Source organism: Salmo salar, chromosome ssa07 (genome assembly GCF_905237065.1).
Source record: "Salmo salar chromosome ssa07, Ssal_v3.1, whole genome shotgun sequence".
Taxonomy (NCBI): domain Eukaryota; kingdom Metazoa; phylum Chordata; class Actinopteri; order Salmoniformes; family Salmonidae; genus Salmo; species Salmo salar.
This window is the reverse complement of record NC_059448.1, coordinates 2,838,998-2,863,997: the sequence shown is the minus strand read 5'-3', so window position 1 is coordinate 2,863,997 and position 25,000 is coordinate 2,838,998. Positions and strand designations below refer to the sequence as shown.

General features: G+C 46.6%; 1 protein-coding gene across 1 annotated transcript in view; it reads right to left on the bottom strand.

Moving 5' to 3' along the window:
• Positions 1-25,000, bottom strand: part of LOC106608422 (FRAS1-related extracellular matrix protein 2) — a 68,724-nt gene that overhangs the window by 17,775 nt on the left and 25,949 nt on the right. Inside the window, exons 18-27 of the mRNA XM_045721425.1 lie at positions 23,945-24,142; positions 21,904-22,068; positions 18,793-18,975; positions 18,309-18,439; positions 14,798-14,968; positions 12,855-13,027; positions 9,842-9,972; positions 9,545-9,676; positions 8,865-9,199; positions 1,448-1,640 (exon numbers count right to left, since the gene is read on the bottom strand). Coding sequence (XP_045577381.1) covers positions 1,448-1,640; positions 8,865-9,199; positions 9,545-9,676; positions 9,842-9,972; positions 12,855-13,027; positions 14,798-14,968; positions 18,309-18,439; positions 18,793-18,975; positions 21,904-22,068; positions 23,945-24,142 — 1,812 coding nt within the window. The remainder of the gene's footprint in view (positions 1-1,447; positions 1,641-8,864; positions 9,200-9,544; positions 9,677-9,841; positions 9,973-12,854; positions 13,028-14,797; positions 14,969-18,308; positions 18,440-18,792; positions 18,976-21,903; positions 22,069-23,944; positions 24,143-25,000) is intronic.

Here is a 25,000-nt window from a genome sequence, read left to right as displayed (position 1 = left end):
GCCTGCCTGTGTTCCAGTGGGTGTCTGTCTGTCTGTTTTCCAGTGTCTGTCTGTCTGTCTGTCTGTCTGTCTGTCTGTCTGTCTGTCTGTCTGTCTGTCTGTCTGTCTGTCTGTCTGTCTGTCTGTCTGTCTGTGTTCCAGTGGGTGTCTGTCTGCCTGTGTTCCAGTGTCTGTCTGTCTGTCTGTCTGTCTGTCTGTCTGTCTGTGTTCCAGTGGGTTGTCTGTCTGCCTGTGTTCCAGTGGGTGTCTGTCTGTCTGTGTTCCAGTGTCTGTCTGTCTGCCTGTGTTCCAGTGGGTGTCTGTCTGTCTGTGTTCCAGTGTCTGTCTGTCTGTCTGTCTGTCTGTCTGTCTGTCTGTCTGTCTGTCTGTCTGTCTGTCTGTCTGTCTGTCTGTCTGTCTGTCTGTCTGTCTGTCTGTCTGCCTGCCTGTGTTCCAGTGGGTGTCTGTCTGTCTGTGTTCCAGTGTCTGTCTGTCTGTCTGTCTGTCTGTCTGTCTGTCTGTCTGTCTGTCTGTCTGTCTGTCTGTCTGTCTGCCTGTCTGCCTGCCTGTGTTCCAGTGGGTGTCTGTCTGTCTGTTTTCCAGTGTCTGTCTGTCTGTCTGTCTGTCTGTCTGTCTGTCTGTCTGTCTGTCTGTCTGTCTGTCTGTGTTCCAGTGGGTGTCTGTCTGCCTGTGTTCCAGTGTCTGTCTGTCTGTCTGTCTGTCTGTCTGTCTGTCTGTCTGTCTGTCTGTCTGTCTGTCTGTCTGTGTTCCAGTGGGTGTCTGTCTGCCTGTGTTCCAGTGGGTGTCTGTCTGTCTGTGTTCCAGTGTCTGTCTGTCTGTCTGTCTGTCTGTCTGTCTGTCTGTCTGTCTGTCTGTCTGTCTGTCTGTCTGCCTGCCTGTGTTCCAGTGGGTGTCTGTCTGTCTGTGTTCCAGTGTCTGTCTGTCTGTCTGTCTGTCTGTCTGTCTGTCTGTCTGTCTGTCTGTCTGTCTGTCTGTCTGCCTGCCTGCCTGCCTGTGTTCCAGTGGGTGTCTGTCTGTCTGTGTTCCAGTGTCTGTCTGTCTGTCTGTCTGTCTGTCTGTCTGTCTGTCTGTCTGTCTGTCTGTCTGTCTGTCTGTCTGTCTGTCTGTCTGTCTGCCTGCCTGTGTTCCAGTGGGTGTCTGTCTGCCTGTGTTCCAGTGTCTGTCTGTCTGTCTGTCTGTCTGTCTGTCTGTCTGTCTGTCTGTCTGCCTGTCTGCCTGCCTGTGTTCCAGTGGGTGTCTGTCTGTCTGTTTTCCAGTGTCTGTCTGTCTGTCTGTCTGTCTGTCTGTCTGTCTGTCTGTCTGTCTGTCTGTCTGTCTGTCTGTCTGTCTGTGTTCCAGTGGGTGTCTGTCTGCCTGTGTTCCAGTGTCTGTCTGTCTGTCTGTCTGTCTGTCTGTCTGTCTGTCTGTCTGTCTGTCTGTCTGTCTGTCTGTCTGTCTGTCTGTCTACCTTGCAGCGGAGCATCGGGAGGGCTGCCTATCCCGTCACGCCACAGGATGGACGTGTCATAGGTGAAGGTCATGCGGAAGTCAGATCGGAGGTCAAAGGTGAGCCAGCCGCCAGGGGCCGAGGGGGAGTGGAACACGTAGGAGACGAATAGAGGGACACGTAAGGTCACATACGACTGGACAGCATTCAGGACCTGAAGACAGGGGAATGGAGACATGATGTCGTCACTGCATTCTCTACCAGAAAGTTGGTTAACCCTCTGATGTCATCACTGCATTCTCTACCAGAACGTTGGTTAACCCTCTGATGTCATCACTGCATTCTCTACCAGAAAGTTGGTTAACCCTCTGATGTCGTCACTGCATTCTCTACCAGAATGTTGGTTAACCCTCTGATGTCATCACTGCATTCTCTACCAGAACGTTGGTTAACCCTCTGATGTCATCACTGCATTCTCTACCAGAACGTTGGTTAACCCTCTGATGTCATCACTGCATTCTCTACCAGAACGTTGGTTGGCCCTCTGATGTCGTCACTGCATTCTCTACCAGAACGTTGGTTAACCCTCTGATGTCATCACTGCATTCTCTACCAGAACGTTGGTTAACCCTCTGATGTCATCACTGCATTCTCTACCAGAACGTTGGTTAACCCTCTGATGTCGTCACTGCATTCTCTACCAGAACGTTGGTTAACCCTCTGATGTCATCACTGCATTCTCTACCAGAACGTTGGTTAACCCTCTGATGTCATCACTGCATTCTCTACCAGAACGTTGGTTGGCCCTCTGATGTCATCACTGCATTCTCTACCAGAACGTTGGTTAACCCTCTGATGTCATCACTGCATTCTCTACCAGAACGTTGGTTGGCCCTCTGATGTCGTCACTGCATTCTCTACCAGAACGTTGGTTGGCCCTCTGATGTCATCACTGCATTCTCTACCAGAACGTTGGTTGGCCCTCTGATGTCATCACTGCATTCTCTACCAGAACGTTGGTTGGCCCTCTGATGTCATCACTGCATTCTCTACCAGAACGTTGGTTGGCCCTCCCGGGTGTCACATTGCTATTGTTTTCATTTATAAAGCTATTTTACAAAAAGTCCCACTGTACCTAACATCATTACTATACTATAGACGTACGAGTTATCACACCTGGTCTCAGGGATGGATAACTCTGGAAATTTCTTTGGTCTCTACTGAGTTAGGTAAATCATGTTTTAGTTTTTGTGATGATGTTTTGGTGCCTCTAGAAAGCTGTATGAGGACCGTCTTACCTTGTCTCTCTGTGTTGTTCCTTTCTCCTTGAATTTTGTATATTTATTTTCATGTGTGTATTTTCTGAAATGTATGTTACTCAGGGCTAATCTGTAAACTAGACATCGGTCTCAGTAGGATTCCCTGATAAAATAAAGGTTAAATGAATAAACAAAAGAGAAAAAAAAGAACCAATGAAAAGACAGGACACTAGGGTGTGAGGTATGTAGGGCAGCTTATGGGAAGTGTGGTGCCATTTGGAGGAAGCCTGCTAGAATCTTTGCTTTGACCTGGAAGTAGCATTAGAGATAAGGGGAGGAAGTAGCATTAGAGATAAGGGGAGGAAGTAGCATTAGAGATAAGGGGAGGAAGTAGCATTAGAGATAAGGGGAGGAAGTAGCATTAGAGATAAGGGGAGGAAGTAGCATTAGAGATAAGGGGAGGAAGTAACATTAGAGATAAGGGGAGGAAGTAGCATTAGAGATAAGGGGAGGAAGTAACATTAGAGATAAGGGGAGGAAGTAACATTACAGATAAGGGTGAGAAAGTAGCATTAGAGATAAGGGGAGGAAGTAGCATTAGAGATAAGGGGAGGAAGTAGCATTAGAGATAAGGGGAGGAAGTAGCATTAGAGATAAGGGGAGGAAGTAGCATTAGAGATAAGGGGGAGGAAGTAGCATTAGAGATAAGGGGAGGAAGTAGCATTAGAGATAAGGGTGAGAAAGTAGCATTAGAGATAAGGGGAGGAAGTAACATTAGAGATAAGGGGGAGGAAGTAGCATTAGAGATAAGGGGGAGGAAGTAGCATTAGAGATAAGGGGAGGAAGTAGCATTAGAGATAAGGGTGAGAACGTAGCATTAGAGATAAGGGGAGGAAGTAGCATTAGAGATAAGGGGAGGAAGTAGCATTAGAGATAAGGGGAGGAAGTAACATTAGAGATAAGGGGAGGAAGTAGCATTAGAGATAAGGGGAGGAAGTAGCATTAGAGATAAGGGGAGGAAGTAGCATTAGAGATAAGGGGAGGAAGTAGCATTAGAGATAAGGGGAGGAAGTAGCATTAGAGATAAGGGGAGGAAGTAGCATTAGAGATAAGGGGAGGAAGTAGCATTAGAGATAAGGGGAGGAAGTAGCATTAGAGATAAGGGGAGGAAGTAGCATTAGAGATAAGGGGAGGAAGTAGCATTAGAGATAAGGGGGAGGAAGTAGCATTAGAGATAAGGGGAGGAAGTAGCATTAGAGATAAGGGGAGGAAGTAGCATTAGAGATAAGGGGAGGAAGTAGCATTAGAGATAAGGGGAGGAAGTAGCATTAGAGATAAGGGGAGGAAGTAGCATTAGAGATAAGGGGAGGAAGTAACATTAGAGATAAGGGGAGGAAGTAGCATTAGAGATAAGGGTGAGGAAGTAGCATTAGAGATAAGGGGAGGAAGTAGCATTAGAGATAAGGGGAGGAAGTAGCATTAGAGATAAGGGGAGGAAGTAGCATTAGAGATAAGGGGAGGAAGTAGCATTAGAGATAAGGGGAGGAAGTAGCATTAGAGATAAGGGTGAGAAAGTAGCATTAGAGATAAGGGGAGGAAGTAGCATTAGAGATAAGGGGGAGGAAGTAGCATTAGAGATAAGGGGAGGAAGTAGCATTAGAGATAAGGGGAGGAAGTAGCATTAGAGATAAGGGGTGAGAAAGTAGCATTAGAGATAAGGGGAGGAAGTAGCATTAGAGATAAGGGGAGGAAGTAGCATTAGAGATAAGGGGAGGAAGTAGCATTAGAGATAAGGGGAGGAAGTAGCATTAGAGATAAGGGGAGGAAGTAGCATTAGAGATAAGGGGAGGAAGTAGCATTAGAGATAAGGGGAGGAAGTAGCATTAGAGATAAGGGGAGGAAGTAGCATTAGAGATAAGGGGGAGGAAGTAGCATTAGAGATAAGGGGAGGAAGTAACATTAGAGATAAGGGGGAGGAAGTAACATTAGAGATAAGGGGAGGAAGTAGCATTAGAGATAAGGGGAGGAAGTAGCATTAGAGATAAGGGGGAGGAAGTAGCATTAGAGATAAGGGGAGGAAGTAGCATTAGAGATAAGGGGAGGAAGTAGCATTAGAGATAAGGGTGAGAAAGTAGCATTAGAGATAAGGGGAGGAAGTAGCATTAGAGATAAGGGGAGGAAGTAGCATTAGAGATAAGGGGGAGGAAGTAGCATTAGAGATAAGGGGAGGAAGTAGCATTAGATTATTGAAATGCAGCCCCTGGCTATGGTCCAAACACTTAAAAGACACACCCTATCCACTAATCCCTCAAATTAAGTGGACACTTCTGATGACGTATCATGACGTCTGAGTGAGTGTACACTTGCAGGGCAAGGGGGTGAGGGAGCAAGGAAGGATTTATAAATGGACCACCCTTGGCTGGAAATTCGTCACTCCTTCATCCTGCGATGATTGAGTTTTCAGCCACCGGTGGCTTGTGGGTGTTTTGTATGCGCTACATTCAATTATGAGTGAATGTCTACTTATATTTATGTCTACTCACACAAATTATCAATGAACCTACCAGGTACAACCCCAAATCCGTAAACACGGGCACCCTCATAGATATCATCCTAACTAACATGACCTCCAAATACACCTCTGCTGTTTTCAACCAGGATCTCAGCGATCACTGCCTCATTGCCTGCATCCGTAATGGGTCAGCGGTCAAACGACCTCCACTCATCACTGTCAAACGCTCCCTAAAACACTTCAGCGAGCAGGCCTTTCTAATCGACCTGGCCCTGGTATCCTGGAAGGATATTGACCTCATCCCGTCAGTAGAGGATGCCTGGTTATTCTTTAAAAGTGCTTTCCTCACCATCTTAAATAAGCATGCCCCTTTCAAGAAATTTTAGAACCAGGAACAGATATAGCCCTTGGTTCTCCCCAGACCTGACTGCCCTTAACCAACACAAAAAAATCCTGTGGCGTTCTGCATTAGCATCGAATTGCCCCCGCGATATGCAACTTTTCAGGGAAGTTAGGAACCAATATACACAGGCAGTTAGGAAAGCTAAGGCTAGCTTTTTCAAGCAGAAATTTGCATCCTGTAGCATAAACTCAAAAAAGTTCTGGGACAATATGAAGTCCATGGAGAATAATAGCACCTCCTCCCAGCTGCACACTGCACTGAGGCTAGGAAACACTGTCACCACCGATAAATCCACTATAATTGAGAATTACAATAAGCATTTTTCTACGGCTGGCCATGATTTCCACCTGGCTACCCCAAGCTTTCAACTCTGTCAATCACCACATTCTTATCGACAGACTCAACAGCCTTGGTTTCTCAAATGATTGCCTCGCCTGGTTCACCAACTACTTCTCTGATAGAGTTCAGTGTATCAAATCACATTAAGCCTGTTGTCCGGACCTCTGGCAGTTTCTATGGGGGTTCCACAGGGTTCAATTCTCGGTCCGACTCTCTTCTCTGTATACATCAATGATGTCGCTCTTGCTGCTGGTGATTCTCTGATCCACCGCTACGCAGACGACACCATTCTGTATACTTCTGGCCCTTCTTTGGACACTGTGTTAACAACCCTTCAGACGAGCTTCAATGCCATACAACTCTCCTTCCGTGGTCTCCAACTGCTCTTAAATGCAAGTAAAACTAAATGCATGCTCTTCAACCGATCGCTGCCTGCAACTGCCCGCCCGTCCAGCATCACTTCTCTGGACGGCTCTGACTTGAATATGGACACCTACAAATACCTAGGTGTCTGGTTAGACTGTAAACTCTCCTTCCAGACTCACATTAAGCATCTCCAATCCAAAATTAAATCTAGAATCGGCTTCCTATTTCGCAACAAAGCATCCTTCACTCATGCTGCCAAACATACCCTCGTAAAACTGACCATCCTACCGATCCTCGACTTCGGCAATGTCATTTACAAAATAGCCTCCAATACTCTGCTCAACAAATTGGATGCAGTCTATCACAGTGCCATCCGTTTTGTCACCAAAGCCCCCATATACTACCCACCACTGCGACCTGTATGCTCTCGTTGGCTGGCCCTCACTACATATTCGTCGCCAAACCCACTGGCTCCAGGTCATCTATAAGTCTTTGCTAGGTAAAGCCCCGCCTCATCTCAGCTCACTGGTCACCATAGCAACACCGACCCGAAGCATGTGCTCCAGCAGGTATATTTCACTGGTCATCCCCAAAGCCAATTCCTCCTTTGGCCGCCTTTCCTTCCAGTTCTCTGCTGCCAATGACTGGAACTAACTGCAAAAATCACTGAAGCTCTTGACTCATATCTCCCTCACTAGCTTTAAGCACCAGCTGTCAGAGCAGCTCACAGATCACTGCACCTGTACATAGCCCATCTGTAAACAGCCCATCCAACTACCTCATCCCCATACTGTATTTATTTATTTATTTTGCTCCTTTGCACCCCAGTATCTCTACTTGCACATTCATCTTCTGCACATCTATCACTCCAGTTTCTAATTGCTATATTGTAATTACTTAGCCACTATGGCCTATTTATTGCCTTACCTCCCTTATCTTACCTCATTTGCACACACTGTATATAGATTTTTCAACTGTATTATTGACTGTATGTTTGTTTTACTCCATGTGTAACTCTGTGTTGTTGTTTGTGTCGAACTGCTTTGCTTTATCTTGGCCAGGTCGCAATTGTAAATGAGAACTTGTTCTCAACTAGCTTACCTGGTTAAAGAAAGGTGAAATAAATAAATAAAATAAAATATTAAATATGTAATTATTAATATACGCCTATTGTATGATAGCTAGTAAATTAATTAGCTAACTAACGTTAGCCTGCCTAGCTGGGACTTCTGAGGAAGGGAAATGTTTATTTCTACAATTTCCAAAAGATAACCAAACAATAACATATTTACTTTGTATGTAGTAGCAACATTTCTAACTTATTTGCCTTTGGTTTTTACTTACACCTGTATGATGACTTCTCCATTGATGTTGTTTTTAAGTTTTCGCTGACTTTTCTGAGCGGATATACAATCGTCGCAAATTGAATTATGGGGAATTTCAGGCCCCGGAGTGAACATAATTGTGCACTCACAAAGCCGACTAAAAATGAGGGCTGAACGGCTTACGTTGCAAACTTCCCTTGCTTGGCTAATCATTTGGACCGCCCTCCAAGATGGCGACGGGGATTTCCCCCAAGGGCATAAGGCGAGGGGAAGTGAACGAGGGTGTGTCTTTTAAGTGTTTGGACCGCAGCCCCTGATAGATTTCTACGTGTCCTTCAGTGCATTCCATCCCTCCAGTCTCAGATTGGTTCCTACCTGTGATTATTAGTTCCTACTTGTCCGTCCGTCCTTACGGTCCCCCCACAGTCAGAGACCAGATCACTGATGCTGTAGTATCCAGAGAAGATTGGTTCCTACGTTTACGTAATACTAGTTCCTACCTGTCCGTCCGTCCTTACGGTCCCCCCACAGTCAGACAGCAGGTCGCTGATGCTGTAGTATCCAGAGAAGATTGGTTCCTACGTTTACGTAATACTAGTTCCTACCTGTCCGTCCGTCCTTACGGTCCCCCACAGTCAGACAGCAGGTCGCTGATGCTGTAGTATCCAGAGAAGATTGGTTCCTACGTTTACGTAATACTAGTTCCTACCTGTCCGTCCGTCCTTACGGTCCCCCCACAGTCAGACAGCAGGTCGCTGATGCTGTAGTATCCAGAGAAGATTGGTTCCTACGTTTACGTAATACTAGTTCCTACCTGTCCGTCCGTCCTTACGGTCCCCCCACAGTCAGACAGCATGTCGCTGATGCTGTAGTATCCAGAGAAGATTGGTTCCTACGTTTACGTAATACTAGTTCCTACCTGTCCGTCCGTCCTTACGGTCCCCCCACAGTCAGACAGCAGGTCGCTGATGCTGTAGTATCCAGAGAAGATTGGTTCCTACGTTTACGTAATACTAGTTCCTACCTGTCCGTCCGTCCTTACGGTCCCCCCACAGTCAGACAGCAGGTCGCTGATGCTGTAGTATCCAGAGAAGATTGGTTCCTACGTTTACGTAATACTAGTTCCTACCTGTCCGTCCGTCCTTACGGTCCCCCCACAGTCAGACAGCATGTCGCTGATGCTGTAGTATCCAGAGAAGATTGGTTCCTACGTTTACGTAATACTAGTTCCTACCTGTCCGTCCGTCCTTACGGTCCCCCCACAGTCAGACAGCAGGTCGCTGATGCTGTAGTATCCGGAGAAGCTCCAGACACACGCCTCCAGGTCCAGACTGTTATAGAAACCCAGGGAGAGAGCTCCGTCCTGGGCTATGCTGTTCCGGAGGCGAGACCCTCCCACCACGCCGGCCACGGCCGCCCCAGTCGAGGTGAGCCCCAGACGGGTAGCACTGGCATCGCCTGGCCCCCCCTGGAGGTTGGAACAACGGTGGTTCCCCAACCGAGAGGGGTCGTGGTTCAGGGTCAGGGCCAGGTTGGAGAGGGGACGGGTGGAGATGAAAGGCAGCATACCTGGGGAGAGACAGGTGAGGGGTTTAGACCCAGAGGGGTCAAAGGTTGGAGGTCAGGTATGGTGTCAATGTGACCGATTGTGGTTGAGTGATCAAAAAAGGGGAGAGGTGAGAGCTGAAAGTTCAAAGGGGAGAGGTGAGAGCTGAGAGTTCAAAGGGGAGAGGTGAGAGGTGAGAGTACAAAGGTCGAGAGGTGAGGGGTGAGAGTTCAAAGGGCGAGAGGTGAGGAGTGAGGGGTCAGGGTCAATTGAGAGGTCAAGGTTAGGGCCAGGATGGAAAGAGTGCAGGTGGTGATGTGATGGGTGAGAGTTAAAAGTTTAGGGGTCAAAGGCGTGAAGTCAGATACCATCTACATGTGACATAGTGACGGTTAGCCTGATGAGGTTGGGGTGCTCTGGGTCGTCTGGTCCCGTGTAACGGATCTTAGCGGAGAACGGTTCAGCCCCTATCGCCCCAGGGGTATGAGGAGGGCACAGACCTTTACGAGGACATGACGACAACTTTTAGGGTGACACAATAACTAATCAATCAATCAATCAATCACGAGGAGGGCACATGACAGGAGAACAACAGTTAGGATATACGGTAATCTACTCTTGAAGCAGAGACTTTTATTTGCACTTATTTGACTTATACTACTCACCCTTCTCCATGCTGACCTCCACCTGAGGGCTAGTCAGCCCCAGTCCTCCCCGTCCCGCGGTGCTCACAGCTCGGGCAGAGCACTGCACCCTGGCCCCTGCCTGAAGGTAAACAGCATCCAGCAGCATGGAACTGGTGGAGGAAGCAAAAGGAAAGGGCTCAACTCTAACCTGGTGGAGGAAAGGAAAGGGCTCAACTCTAACCTGGTGGAGGAAAGGAAAGGGCTCAACTCTAACCTGGTGGAGGAAAGGAAAGGGCTAAACTCTAACCTGGTGGAGGAAAGGAAAGGGCTCAACTCTAACCTGGTGGAGGAAAGGAAAGGAAAGGGATCAACTCTAACCTGGTGGAGGGAAGGAAAGGAAAGGGCTCAACTCTAACCTGGTGGAGGAAAGGAAAGGGCTAAACTCTAACCTGGTGGAGGAAAGGAAAGGGATCAACTCTAACCTGGTGGAGGAAAGGAAAGGGCTCAACTCTAACCTGGTGGAGGAAAGGAAAGGAAAGGGATCAACTCTAACCTGGTGGAGGAAAGGAAAGGAAAGGGCTCAACTCTAACCTGGTGGAGGAAAGGAAAGGGCTCAACTCTAACCTGGTGGAGGGAAGGAAAGAGCTCAACTCTAACCTGGTGGAGGAAAGGAAAGGGCTCAACTCTAACCTGGTGGAGGAAAGGAAAGGGCTCAACTCTAACATGGTGGAGGAAAGGAAAGGGATCAACTCTAACCTGGTGGAGGAAGGAAAGGGCTCAACTCTAACCTGGTGGAGGAAAGGAAAGGGATCAACTATAACCTGGTGGAGGAAAGGAAAGGAAAGGGATCAACTCTAACCTGGTGGAGGAAAGGAAAGGGCTCAACTCTAACCTGGTGGAGGAAAGGAAAGGGATCAACTCTAACCTGGTGGAGGAAAGGAAAGGAAAGGGATCAACTCTAACCTGGTGGAGGAAAGGAAAGGGCTCAACTCTAACCTGGTGGAGGAAAGGAAAGGGCTCAACTCTAACCTGGTGGAGGAAAGGAAAGGAAAGGGCTCAACTCTAACCTGGTGGAGGGAAGGAAAGGAAAGGGCTCAACTCTAACCTGGTGGAGGAAAGGAAAGGGATCAACTCTAACCTGGTGGAGGAAAGGAAAGGGCTCAACTCTAACCTGGTGGAGGAAAGGAAAGGAAAGGGCTCAACTCTAACCTGGTGGAGGAAAGGAAAGGGCTCAACTCTAACCTGGTGGAGGAAAGGAAAGGAAAGGGCTCAACTCTAACCTGGTGGAGGAAAGGAAAGGGCTCAACTCTAACCTGGTGGAGGAAAGGAAAGGGCTCAACTCTAACCTGGTGGAGGAAAGGAAAGGAAAGGGCTCAACTCTAACCTGGTGGAGAGGAAAGGAAAGGGCTCAACTCTAACCTGGTGGAGGGAAGGAAAGGGCTCAACTCTAACCTGGTGGAGGAAGGAAAGGAAAGGGCTCAACTCTAACCTGGTGGAGGAAAGGAAAGGGATCAACTCTAACCTGGTGGGAGGAAAGGAAAGGGATCAACTCTAACCTGGTGGAGGAAAGGAAAGGAAAGGGATCAACTCTAACCTGGTGGAGGAAAGGAAAGGGCTCAACTCTAACCTGGTGGGAAAGGAAAGGAAAGGGCTCAACTCTAACCTGGTGGAGGAAAGGAAAGGAAAGGGATCAACTCTAACCTGGTGGAGGAAAGGAAAGGGATCAACTCTAACCTGGTGGAGGAAAGGAAAGGGCTCAACTCTAACCTGGTGGAGGAAAGGAAAGGAAAGGGATCAACTCTAACCTGGTGGAGGAAAGGAAAGGAAAGGGCTCAACTCTAACCTGGTGGAGGAAAGGAAAGGGCTCAACTCTAACCTGGTGGAGGGAAGGAAAGGGCTCAACTCTAACCTGGTGGAGGAAAGGAAAGGGCTCAACTCTAACCTGGTGGAGGAAAGGAAAGGAAAGGGCTCAACTCTAACCTGGTGGAGGAAAGGAAAGGGATCAACTCTAACCTGGTGGAGGAAAGGAAAGGGATCAACTCTAACCTGGTGGAGGAAAGGAAAGGAAAGGGCTCAACTCTAACCTGGTGGAGGAAAGGAAAGGGCTCAACTCTAACCTGGTGGAGGAAAGGAAAGGGCTCAACTCTAACCTGGTGGAGGGAAGGAAAGGAAAGGGCTCAACTCTAACCTGGTGGAGGAAAGGAAAGGGCTCAACTCTAACCTGGTGGAGGAAAGGAAAGGGCTCAACTCTAACCTGGTGGAGGAAAGGAAAGGAAAGGGCTCAACTCTAACCTGGTGGAGGAAAGGAAAGGGCTCAACTCTAACCTGGTGGAGGAAAGGAAAGGAAAGGGCTCAACTCTAACCTGGTGGAGGAAAGGAAAGGGATCAACTCTAACCTGGTGGAGGAAAGGAAAGGGCTCAACTCTAACCTGGTGGAGGAAAGGAAAGGGATCAACTCTAACCTGGTGGAGGAAAGGAAAGGGATCAACTCTAACCTGGTGGAGGAAAGGAAAGGAAAGGGCTCAACTCTAACTTGGTGGAGGAAAGGAAAGGAAAGGGCTCAACTCTAACCTGGTGGAGGAAAGGAAAGGAAAGGGCTCAACTCTAACCTGGTGGAGGGAAGGAAAGGGATCAACTCTAACCTGGTGGAGGAAAGGAAAGGGCTCAACTCTAACCTGGTGGAGGAAAGGAAAGGAAAGGGATCAACTCTAACCTGGTATAGGAAAGGAAAGGGATCAACTCTAGTGCATTCATTCACAACCTCATGTTGTATTACCTTTCAGAGCAGATTTCCTCTTACCTGTCTCTCCCCTTTTTACATGTTACATTTTGGTCATTTAGCAGACGCTCTCGTCCAGAGTAACTTACTCTATATAGTTAGTGTTTTCAACTTAAGGTAGCTAGGTGAGACGAACTCACATCACAGTCATTGTAACTAAAGATTTCCTCAACGAAGCAGCTATCAGTAAAGACAGAACTTTTTAAGACATGTGCAGTAATATTGTTTTAGTTGTATCGTTTATTAGAGTGGGGTGTTCTTTGGATTCTGAACCTGGTAGAGGTGAGGAAGGTCCCAGCGTCGAGCTCCCTCGGTGGGCTAGCTACACCATCAGGAGTCCCTGGGGACCCCAGGAGCCAGCGGTACTCTGTCAAGGTGTTGTTGATACCCTCGGAGACGCAGAGAGACAAGGTACGACTGTAGTCTGGGTAGCGGGGGTCACAGGCCTGAAAGGCGGAAGGCGGATTGGGGGGGGGGGTACAAAACACGGTTACCATGGAGATATTTGACGGTTTCTCAACCATATATGAACCTACAGAGCATTCAGAAAGTATTCAGGCCTTCCTTTTTTACACATTCTGTTACGTTACAGCCTTATTCTAAAATGGATTAAATAAAACATTTTCCATCATAAATCAACACATATAATCTATACCCCATAATGACATCACAATACCCCATAATGACATCACACAATACCCCATAATTACAAAGCCAAAACAGGTGTTTAGAAATGTTTGCAAATTTATTTAAAAAAAAACTTATTTACATAAGTATTCAGACCCTTTGCTATGAGACTCTAAATTGAGCTCAGGTGCATCCTGTTTCCATTGATCGTCCTTGAGATGTTTCTACAACTTGATTGGAGTCCACCTGTGGTAAATTCAATTGATTGGACATGATTTGGAAAGGCACACACCTGTCTATATAAGGTCCCACAGTTGACAGAGCATGTCAGAGCATAAACCAAGCCATGAGGTCAAAGGAAATGTCCGTAGAGCTCTGAGACAGGATTGTGTCGAGGCAAAGATCTGGGGAAGGATACCAATAATGTCTGCAGCATTGAAGGTCCCCAAGAACACAGTGGCCTCGATCATTTTATTTGTATAAATTTTTTATACCCCCTTTTTCTCCCCAAATTCGATCTTGTCTCATCGTTACAACTCCCCAAAGGGCGAAGGTCGTGTCATGCGTCCTCTGAAACATGACCCGCCAAACCACGCTTCTTATTAACACCCGCCCGAAGACGGCCGCACCAGTGTGTTGGAGGAAACACCGTTCAACTGACAACCGAAGTCAGCCTGCAGGTGCCCGGCCCGCCACAAGGAGTCGCTACAAGCGCAATGAGCCAAGTAAAGTTTCCCCTAACCCGGACGACGCTGGGCCAATTGTGCGCCACCCTATGGGACTCCCGATCACGGCCGGTTGTGATACAGCCTGGGATCGAACCCGGGTCTGTAGTGATGCCTCTAGCACTGAGATTCAGTGCCTTCGACTGCTGCACCCCTCGGGAGACTGAGCTCCATCATTCTTAAATGGAAGAAGTTCGGAACCATCAAGACTCTTCCTAGAACTGGCCGCCCGGCCAAACTGAGCAATCGGGGGAGAAGGGCCTTGGTCAGAGAGGTGACCAAGAACCCGATGGTCACTCTGACAGAGCTCCAGAGTTCCTCTGTGGAGATGGGAGAACCTTCCAAAAGGACAACCATCTCTGCAGCACTCCACCAATCAGGCCTTTATGGTAGAGTGGCAAGACAGAAGCCACTCCTCAGTAAAAGGCACATGACAGCCCGCTTGGAGTTTGCCAAAAGGCATCTAAAGGACTCTCAGACCATGAGAAACAAGATTCTCTGGTCTGATGAAACCAAGATTGAACTCTTTTGCCTGAATGCCAAGCATCACGTCTGGAGGAAACCTGGCACCATCCCTTCGGTGAAGCATGGTGGTGGCAGCATCATGCTGTGGGGATGGTTTTCAGCAGCAGGGAATGGGAGACTAGTTAGGATTGAGGGAAAGATGAACGGAGCAATGTACAGAGAGATCCTTGATGACATTTTTTTTGTTGGTTCTTCGTCATTATGAGATATTGTGTGTAGATTGTTGAGAAAAGAAAATCATTTAATCCATTTTAGAATAAGGTTGTAACTTAACTAAATGTTGAAAAGGTCAAGGGGTCTGAATACTTTCCGAATGCACTGTTTGTCAGAGCAACTCACCGTCACACACACAAGGGGGTACCCCGTGGGGGGGTGGGGGCTGGTTGGGGTTGGCGCGAGGGATGGATCATCATAGACCAGTAAGGACACAACGAGGGGTACAGCAGGGAACGTGATGCTCCCCACATCACCCCCCTCCTTCTCCTCAATGAACACTGTCGCCTTGGTAACCTGGAGGAAGGGAGGCAAAAAACAGATGCAAAGTTTTTTATCCATCCTGTGATCTCTACTGGTCTCTATTGGTCTATACCGGTCTGTACTGGTCTCTACTAGACTCTACTGGTCTTTACTAATCTCTACTGGACTCTACTGGTCTCTACTGGTCTCTACTGGTCTCTACTAGTCTCTACTAGTCTCTACTAGTCTCTTCTGGTCTCTACTAGACTCTACTAGTCTCTACTAGTCTCTACTGGTCTCTACTAGACTCTACTGGTCTCTACTGGTCTGTAGTGGCCTCTACTGGTCTGTAATGGCCTCTACTGGTCTGTGATGGTCTCTACTGGTCTTCACTGGTCTCTACTGGTCTCTACTAGTCTCTACTTGTCTGTAATGGCCTCTAATAGTCTCTACTAGGCTCTTCTGGTCTCTACTGGTCTCTACTGGTCTGTAATGGCCTTTACTGGTCTGTAATGGCCTCTAATGGTCTGTAATGGGCTCTACTGGTCTCTACTCGGTCTCTACTGGGCTCGACTAGCCTGTTCTAGACTCTACTGGTCTCTACTGGTCTGTAGTGGCCTCTACTGGTCTGTAATGGCCTCTATGGTCTGTGATGGTCTCAACTGGTCTTCACTGGTCTCTACTGGTCTCTACTAGTCTCTACTTGTCTGTAATGGCCTCTACTAGTCTCTACTAGGCTCTTCTGGTCTCTACTAGTCTCTACTGGTCTCTACTGGTCTGTAGTGGCCTCTACTGGTCTGTAATGTCCTCTACTGGTCTGTGATGGTCTCTACTGGTCTTTACTGGTCTCTACTGGTCTCTACTAGTCTCTACTAGTCTCTTCTGGTCTCTACTGGTCTCTACTAGTCTCTACTAGTCTCTACTGGTCTCTACTGGTCTCTTCTAGTCTCTACTGGTCTCTACTGGTCTCTACTAGTCTCTACTGGACTCTACTAGTCTCTACTGGTCTCTACTAGTCTCTACTGGTCTCTACTAGTCTCTACTGGTCTCTACTGGTCTCTACTAGACTCTACTAGTCTCTACTGGTCTCTACTGGTCTCTACTAGACTCTACTAATCTCTACTAGACTCTATTGGTCTTTACTGGTGTCTACTGGCCTCTACTAGTCTCTACTAGGCTCTTCTGGTCTCTACTAGTCTCTACTGGTCTCTACTGGTCTGTAGTGGCCTCTACTGGTCTGTAATGGCCTCTACTGGTCTGTAATGGCCTCTACTGGTCTGTGATGGTCTCTACTGGTCTTTACTGGCCTCTACTGGTCTCTACTTGTCTCTACTAGTCTCTACTGGTCTCTACTAGTCTCTAAAGGTCTCTTCTAGTCTCTACTGGTCTCTACTAGTCTCTACTGGACTCTACTAGTCTCTACTGGTCTCTACTGGTCTCTACTAGTCTCTACTGATCTCTACTAGTCTCTACTGGTCTCTACTGGTCTCTACTAGACTCTACTAGTCTCTACTGGTCTCTACTGGTCTCTACTAGACTCTACTAATCTCTACTAGACTCTATTGGTCTTTACTGGTGTCTACTGGTCTTTACTAGACTCTACTAATCTCTACTAGACTCTATTGGTCTTAACTGGTGTCTACTGGTCTCTACTAGTCTCTACTGGTCTCTACTTGGTCTCTACTGGTCTCTACTGGTCTGTAATGGCCTCTACTGGTCTATATTGGGCTCTACTTGTCTCTACTGGTCTCTACTGGTCTCTACTGGTCTCGACTAGTCTGTTCTAGACTCTGCTGGTCTCTACTGGTCTCTACTAGACTCTACTAGTCTCTACTCAGACTCTACTGGTCTCTACTAGTCTCTACTGGCCTCTACTAGTCTCTACTGGATCTCTACTGGTCTCTACTAGTCTCTACTGGATCTCTACTGGTCTCTACTAGACTCTACTAGACTCTACTAGACTCTACTAGTCTCTACTAGTCTCTACTGGATCTCTACTGGTCTCTACTAGACTCTACTAGACTCTACTAGACTATACTGGTCTCTACTGGTCTGTAATGGTCTGTAATGGCCTCTACTGGTCCGTAATGGCCTCTACTGGCCTCTACTAGCCTCTACTAGTCTCTACTGGTCTCTACTAGTCTCTACTAGTCTCTACTGGTCTCTACTAGACTCTACTAGACTCTACTAGACTCTACTAGACTACTGGACTCTACTTGGTCTCTACTGGTCTGTAATGGCCTCTACTGGTCTCTACTGGTCTCTACTGGTCTCTACTGGTCTCTACTGGTCTCTACTGGTCTCTACTAGTCTCTACTGGTCTCTACTTGGTCTCTACTGGTCTCTACTGGTCTGTAATGGCCTCTACTGGTCTGTAATGGGCTCTACTGGCCTCTACTGGTCTCTACTAGTCTCTACTGGTCTCTACTGGTCTCTACTAGTCTCTACTGGTCTCTACTTGGTCTCTACTGGTCTCTATTGGTCTGTACTGGTCTCTACTGGTCTCTACTGGTCTCTACTAGTCTCTACTGGTCTCTACTGGTCTCTACTGGTCTCTACTTGGTCTCTACTGGTCTCTACTAGTCTCTACTGGTCTCTACTGGTCTCTACTAGTCTCTACTGGTCTCTACTTGGTCTCTACTGGTCTTTACTAGTCTCTTCTAGACTCTACTGGTCTCTACTTGGTCTCTACTGGTCTGTAATGGTCCTCTACTGGTCTCTACTGGTCTGTACTGGTCTGTAATGGACTCTATTGGTCTGTAATGGACTCTACTGGTCTCTACTGGACTCTACTGGTCTGTAATGGCTTCTACTGGCCTCTACTGGTCTCTACTCCGTCTCTACTGGTCTCTACTTGGTCTCTACTGGTCTCTACTAGTCTCTACTGGTCTCTACTGGTCTCTACTAGTCTCTACTGGTCTCTACTTGGTCTCTACTGGTCTTTACTAGTCTCTACTAGTCTCTACTAGTCTCTTCTAGACTCTACTGGTCTCTACTTGGTCTCTACTGGTCTGTACTGGTCTGTAATGGACTCTACTGGTCTGTAATGGCTTCTACTGGCCTCTACTGGTCTCTACTCGGTCTCTACTGGTCTCTACTTGGTCTCTACTGGTCTGTACTGGTCTGTAATGGACTCTACTGGTCTGTAATGGACTCTATTGGTCTGTAATGGACTCTATTGGTCTCTACTCGGTCTCTACTGGTCTCTACTTGGTCTCTACTGGTCTGTACTGGTCTGTAAGGGACTCTACTGGTCTGTAATGGACTCTACTGGACTCTTCTGATCTCTACTCAACAAATGACTGTCATCAGCTTAATCGCAGTTAGATGTTCAACTAAATTGCAGTGATTTTTTGGATTTGGTTTGGTGTCTCACCTGTCTCATGTCTCTCACCTGTGTGTCAGCCACCATATGTTGATCAGGTGTGAGCTGTAGAGTGAAGGTCTCTCTCATCTCTCCCTCCTCGTCATACAGAACCTCTACCTCTACCAGACGCTCTGTCTGGCCCTCAGAAAACACCAGCTCTGGGGAAACGGGCAAACAAGCAACTTTTAGTCGTTTGTTTTTATAGATTTTTTTCATATTCCCGGAAATCCATACTCTCTCTGTATTGTGTATCTCTCTTTCACTCTCTCTCTCTCTCTTTCTCGCTTTCTCTCTCTTTCTCTCGATCATCTCTCTTTCGCTCTCTTTCTCGCTTTCTCTCTCTTTCACTCTATTTCTCTCTCTTTCTCGCTTTCTCTCTCTTTCTCTCTCTCTCTCTCTCTCTTTCTCTCGATCATCTCTCTTTCTCTCTCTCTCTTTCTCTCGATCATCTCCCTCCCCTCCCCTCCTCCCCCTCCCCCTCCCCCTCCTCCCCTCTCTTGCCCCTCCTCACCCTGTGACAGAGGGGTGTAGTCTTGTCCAGAATGGGCAGAGCCATCTTTAGTGTGCACACGCACTACCGACACCCTGGAGACGTCGCCATGGCGCTGCACGGCAACCCTCAGCACGGTTACCTCGCCGTGGGCAACCGGCTCACTCACCGTGTATCGAGGCTCGGAGAACCTGATCACAGACTCTGGAAACATCAATGAATTAATCAATCAATTAATAAATAAATAAATCAGCCAGTCAATCAATCAATCAGCCAGTCAGTCAATCAATCAGCCAGTCAATCAATCAATCAATCAATCAATCAATCAATCAGCCAATCAATCAATCAGCCAGTCAATCAGCCAGTCAGTCAATCAATCAGCCAGTCAGTCAATCAATCAGCCAGTCAGTCAGTCAATCAATGAGCCAGTCAGCCAGTCAGTCAGCCAGTCAGTCAATCAATCAGCCAGTCAGTCAGTCAGTCAATCAATCAGGCAATCAGCCAGTCAGTCAATCAATCAGCCAGTCAATCAATCAATCAGCCAGTCAGTCAATCAATCAGCCAGTCAGTCAATCAATCAATCAATCAGCCAGTCAGTCAATCAATCAGCCAGTCAGTCAGTCAATCAATCAGCCAGTCAGTCAATCAATCGGCCAGTCAGTCAGTCAGTCAGTCAATCAGCCAGTCAGTCAATCAATCAGCCAGTCAATCAAGCAATCAGCCAGTCAGTCAATCAATCAGCCAGTCAGTCAATCAATCAATCAGCCAGTCAGTCAATCAATCAGCCAGTCAGTCAGTCAGTCAATCAATCAGCCAGTCAGTCAGTCAGTCAATCAATCAGCCAGTCAGTCAATCAATCAGCCAGTCAGTCAATCAGCCAGCCAGTCAGTCAATCAATCAGCCAGTCAGTCAATCAATCAGCCAGTCAGTCAGTCAATCAATCAGCCAGTCAGTCAGTCAATCAATCAGCCAGGTAGTCAATCAATCAGCCAGTCAGTCAGTCAATCAATCAGCCAGTCAGTCAATCAATCAATCAGCCAGTCAGTCAATCAGCCAGTCAGTCAGTCAATCAGCCAGTCAGTCAATCAATCAGCCTGCCAGTCAGTCAATCAGCCAGCCAGCCAGTCAGTCAATCAATCAGCCAGTCAGTCAATCAATCAGCCAGTCAGTCAATCAATCAGCCAGTCAGTCAATCAATCAGCCAGTCAGTCAATCAATCAATCAGCCAGTCAGTCAATCAATCAGCCAGTCAGTCAATCAATCAGCCAGTCAATCAATCAATCAGCCAGTCAGTCAATCAATCAATCAATCAGCCAGTCAGTCAATCAATCAGCCAGTCAGTCAATCAATCAATCAGCCAGTCAGTCAATCAATCAATCAGCCAGTCAGTCAATCAGCCAGTCAGTCAATCAATCAGCCAGTCAGTCAATCAATCAGCCAGTCAGTCAGTCAATCAATCAGCCAGGTAGTCAATCAATCAGCCAGTCAGTCAGTCAATCAATCAGCCAGTCAGTCAATCAATCGGCCAGTCAGTCAGTCAGTCAGTCAATCAGCCAGTCAGTCAATCAATCAGCCAGTCAATCAAGCAATCAGCCAGTCAGTCAATCAATCAGCCAGTCAGTCAATCAATCAATCAGCCAGTAAGTCAATCAATCAGCCAGTCAGTCAGTCAATCAATCAGCCAGTCAGTCAGTCAGTCAATCAATCAGCCAGTCAGTCAATCAATCAATCAGCCAGTCAGTCAATCAGCCAGCCAGTCAGTCAATCAATCAGCCAGTCAGTCAATCAATCAGCCAGTCAGTCAATCAATCAGCCAGTCAGTCAGTCAATCAATCAGCCAGGTAGTCAATCAATCAGCCAGCCAGTCAGTCAGTCAATCAATCAGCCAGTCAGTCAATCAATCAGCCAGTCAGTCAATCAGCCAGTCAGTCAATCAATCAGCCAGTCAGTCAATCAATCAGCCAGCCAGTCAGTCAATCAGCCAGCCAGCCAGTCAGTCAATCAATCAGCCAGTCAGTCAATCAATCAGCCAGTCAGTCAATCAATCAGCCAGTCAGTCAGTCAATCAATCAGCCAGTCAGTCAGTCAATCAGCCAGCCAGTCAGTCAGTCAGTCAGTCAGTCAATCAATCAATCAATCAGCCAGTCAATCAATCAATCAGCCAGTCAGTGTGACGATCGTCAAAATGAGTAGACCAAGGTGCAGCGTGGTACGTGTTCATATTTATATTTTTTATTAAACTCAGAACACGAAATCAAAAACAACAAACAAAGAAAAAACCGAACGTCACGTTCTGCAGGCTTTCACGCAGCTGTACAAAAACAAGATCCCACTACTGAAGGAAGGGAAAAAGGTCTGCCTAAGTATGGTTCCCAATCAGAGACAACGATAAACAGCTGCCTCTGATTAGGAACCATACTCGGCTCAACACAAAGAAATACAAAAACATAGAATGGAACATAGAAATATAACACATAGAATGCCCACCCTATGTCACACCCTGACCTAACCAATCAGAGACAAACGGCTCTCTCAGGTCAGGGCGTGACAGTCAGTCAGTCAGTCAGTCAGTCAATCAATCAGGCAATCAGGCAATCAGCCAGTCAGTCAGTCAATCAGGCAATCAGACAGTCAGTCAGTCAATCAATCAATCAATCAGCCAGTCAGTCAGTCAGTCAGTCAGTCAGTCAGTCAGTCAGTCAGTCAGTCAATCCATCAATCAGGCAATCAGACAGTCAGTCAGTCAGTCAATCAATCAATCAGGCAATCAACAGTCAGTCAGTCAATAATCAATCAGGCAATCGACAGTCAGTCAGTCAATCAATCAATCAGGCAATCAGACAGTCAGTCAGTCAATCAATCAATCAGGCAATCAGACAGTCAGTCAGTCAATCAATCAATCAGGCAATCAGACAGTCAGTCAGTCAATCAATCAATCAGGCAATCAGACAGTCAGTCAGTCAATCAATCAATCAGGCAATCAGACAGTCAGTCAGTCAATCAATCAATCAGGCAATCAGACAGTCAGTCAGTCAATCAATCAATCAGGCAATCAGCCAGTCAGTCAGTCAGCCAGTCAGTCAGTCAGTCAATCAATGAATCAATAAATCATCAATCAATAATTGTTCTTACTGTCGCTACTATCAGTGATCCTGACGACTAGCTCCATCTGCTGACCCAGCAACAAGCCCAGATCTAATTGGCTTCTGGGGAATCCGAGGACCAGGCGAAACTCTTCCTCTTCCTCAAACTCCAAATCGTCAACCAGAGTCACGATACATTGCTGCTCACGCTCACCTACACACACACACACACACAAATACACACACATGCACGCACACGCGCGCACGCACGCACACACACACACACACACACACACACACACACACACACACACAGACACGTACGCACGCTGGCGCACACACACACACACACACACACACACACACACACACACACACACACACACACACACACACACACACACACACACACACACACACAGTATTGTACAGCTAACCTTGTGGGGACACACAATTCAGTCCCATTCAAAATCCCTAACCCCTAAACCTAACCCGTACTCTTACCCTAACCCTAAAACTAACGCTAGCTCCTAGTTCCTAACCATAAATCTAACCCTAGTTCCTAACCCTATAACTAACCCTAGCTCCTAACCCTAAACTAACCCTAGCTCCTAACCCTAAACTAACCCTAAACTAACCCTAGCTCCTAACCCTAAACTAACCCTAGCTCCTAATCCTAAACTAACCCTAGTTCCTAACCCTAGTTCCTAACCCTAAAACTAACCCTAAACTAACCCTAGTTCCTAACCCTAGTTCCTAACCCTAGCTCCTAACCCTAGTTCCTAACCCTAGCTCCTAACCCTAGTTCCTAACCCTAGTTCCTAACCCTAGTTCCTAACCCTAGTTCCTAACCCTAGCTCCTAACCCTAGTTCCTAACCCTAGTTCCTAACCCTAAAATTAACCCTAGTTCCTAACCCTAAAACTAACCCTAGTTCCTAACCCTAAAACTAACCCTAGTTCCTAACCCTAGCTCCTAACCCTAGTTCCTAACCCTAGTTCCTAACCCTAGTTCCTAACCCTAAAACTAACCCTAGTTCCTAACCCTAGTTCCTAACCCTAGTTCCTAACCCTAGCTCCTAACCCTAGCTCCTAACCCTAGTTCCTAACCCTATAACTAACCCTAGTTCCTAACCCTAGTTCCTAACCCTAAAACTAACCCTAGTTCCTAACCCTAGTTCCTAACCCTAAAACTAACCCTAGTTCCTAACCCTAGCTCCTAACCCTAGTTCCTAACCCTAAACTAACCCTAGCTCCTAACCCTAAATCTAACTCTAGTTCCTAACCCTATAACTAACCCTAGTTCCTAACCCTAAAACTAACCCTAGTTCCTAACCCTAAAACTAACCCTAGTTCCTAACCCAAAAACTAACCCTAGTTCCTAACCCTAAATCTAACCCTAGCTCCTAACCCTATAACTAACCCTAGCTCCTAACCCTAAATCTAACCCTAGTTCCTAACCTTAAAACTAACCCTAGTTCCTAACCCTAAAACTAACCCTAGTTCCTAACCCTAAATCTAACCCTAGTTCCTAACCCTAAAACTAACCCTAGTTCCTAACCCTAAAACTAACCCTAGTTCCTAACCCTAAACTAACCCTAGTTCCTAACCCTAAACTAAGCCTAGCTCCTAACCCTATAACTAACCCTAGTTCCTAACCCTATAACTAACCCTAGCTCCTAACCCTAAAACTAACCCTAGCTCCTAACCCTAAAACTAACCCTAGTTCCTAACCCTAAACTAACCCTAGTTCCTAACCCTAAACTAACCCTAGCTCCTAACCCTATAACTAACCCTAGCTCCTAACCCTAAAACTAACCCTAGCTCCTAACCCTAAAACTAACCCTAGCTCCTAACCCTAAACTAACCCTAGTTCCTAACCCTAAACTAACCCTAGCTCCTAACCCTATAACTAACCCTAGCTCCTAACCCTAAAACTAACCCTAGTTCCTAACCCTAAACCTTGACGTAATTCTAACCTTAACACTAATTCTAACCTTAATAACCCTAACCCTCCTAGAAATAGCATTTGACCTTGTGGGGACTTCTGTTTTGTACTTTCTCTAATGAAAAGACCCATACCATCTCTTACCTGGCCTGAAGGTGACGACGGAGTCATCAGTGTCTGGTCTCTCGTCGTAGTCCGTCGTCACCTGGGCGGTACCCTGGCGCGTGTAACATCTGACAACGGATGTGAGGCTTAGGTCGCCGTCACGGGTTACTGCGGCAACGGCCCGCCCGTCGGCCTCGTCCACCCGGAGCTCCACTTCCCTGAACTGCACCTTGGGTACTGAGGCAGAGGCAGACGAACGATGAGCTGTTATGAACACTGAAACATTATACAGTCTAATGTAGCCACTCTGAAGAGTAAAGTATAGACAAGGCTAAATAATAAGGTATATAATGTGACTCCTAACTCCTAGAACTCACAATAAGGTATATAATGTGTCTCCTAACTCCTAGAACTCACAATAAGGTGTATAATGTGTCTACTAACTCCTAGAACTCACTATAAGGTATATAATGTGACTCCTAGAACCCACAATAAGGTATATAATGTGTCTCCTAACTCCTAGAACTCACAATAAGGTATATAATGTGACTTCTAACTCCTAGAACCCACAATAAGGTATATAATGTGACTCCTAACTCCTAGAACTCACTATAAGGTATATAATGTGACTCCTAGAACCCACAATAAGGTATATAATGTGTCTCCTAACTCCTAGAACTCACAATAAGGTATATAATGTGTCTCCTAACTCCTAGAACTCACAATAAGGTATATAATGTGACTCCTAACTCCTAGAACCCACAATAAGGTATATAATGTGACTCCTAACTCCTAGAACTCACAATAAGGTATATAATGTGTCTCCTAACTCCTAGAACCCACAATAAGGTATATAATGTGACTCCTAACTCCTACAACCCACAATAAGGTATATAATGTGACTCCTAGAACTCACAATAAGGTGTATAATGTATCTCCTAACTCCTAGAACTCACAATAAGGTATATAATGTGTCTCCTAACTCCTAGAACCCACAATAGGGTATATAATGTGACTCCTAACTCCTAGAACTCACAATAAGGTATATAATGTGTCTCCTAACTCCTAGAACCCACAATAAGGTATATAATGTGA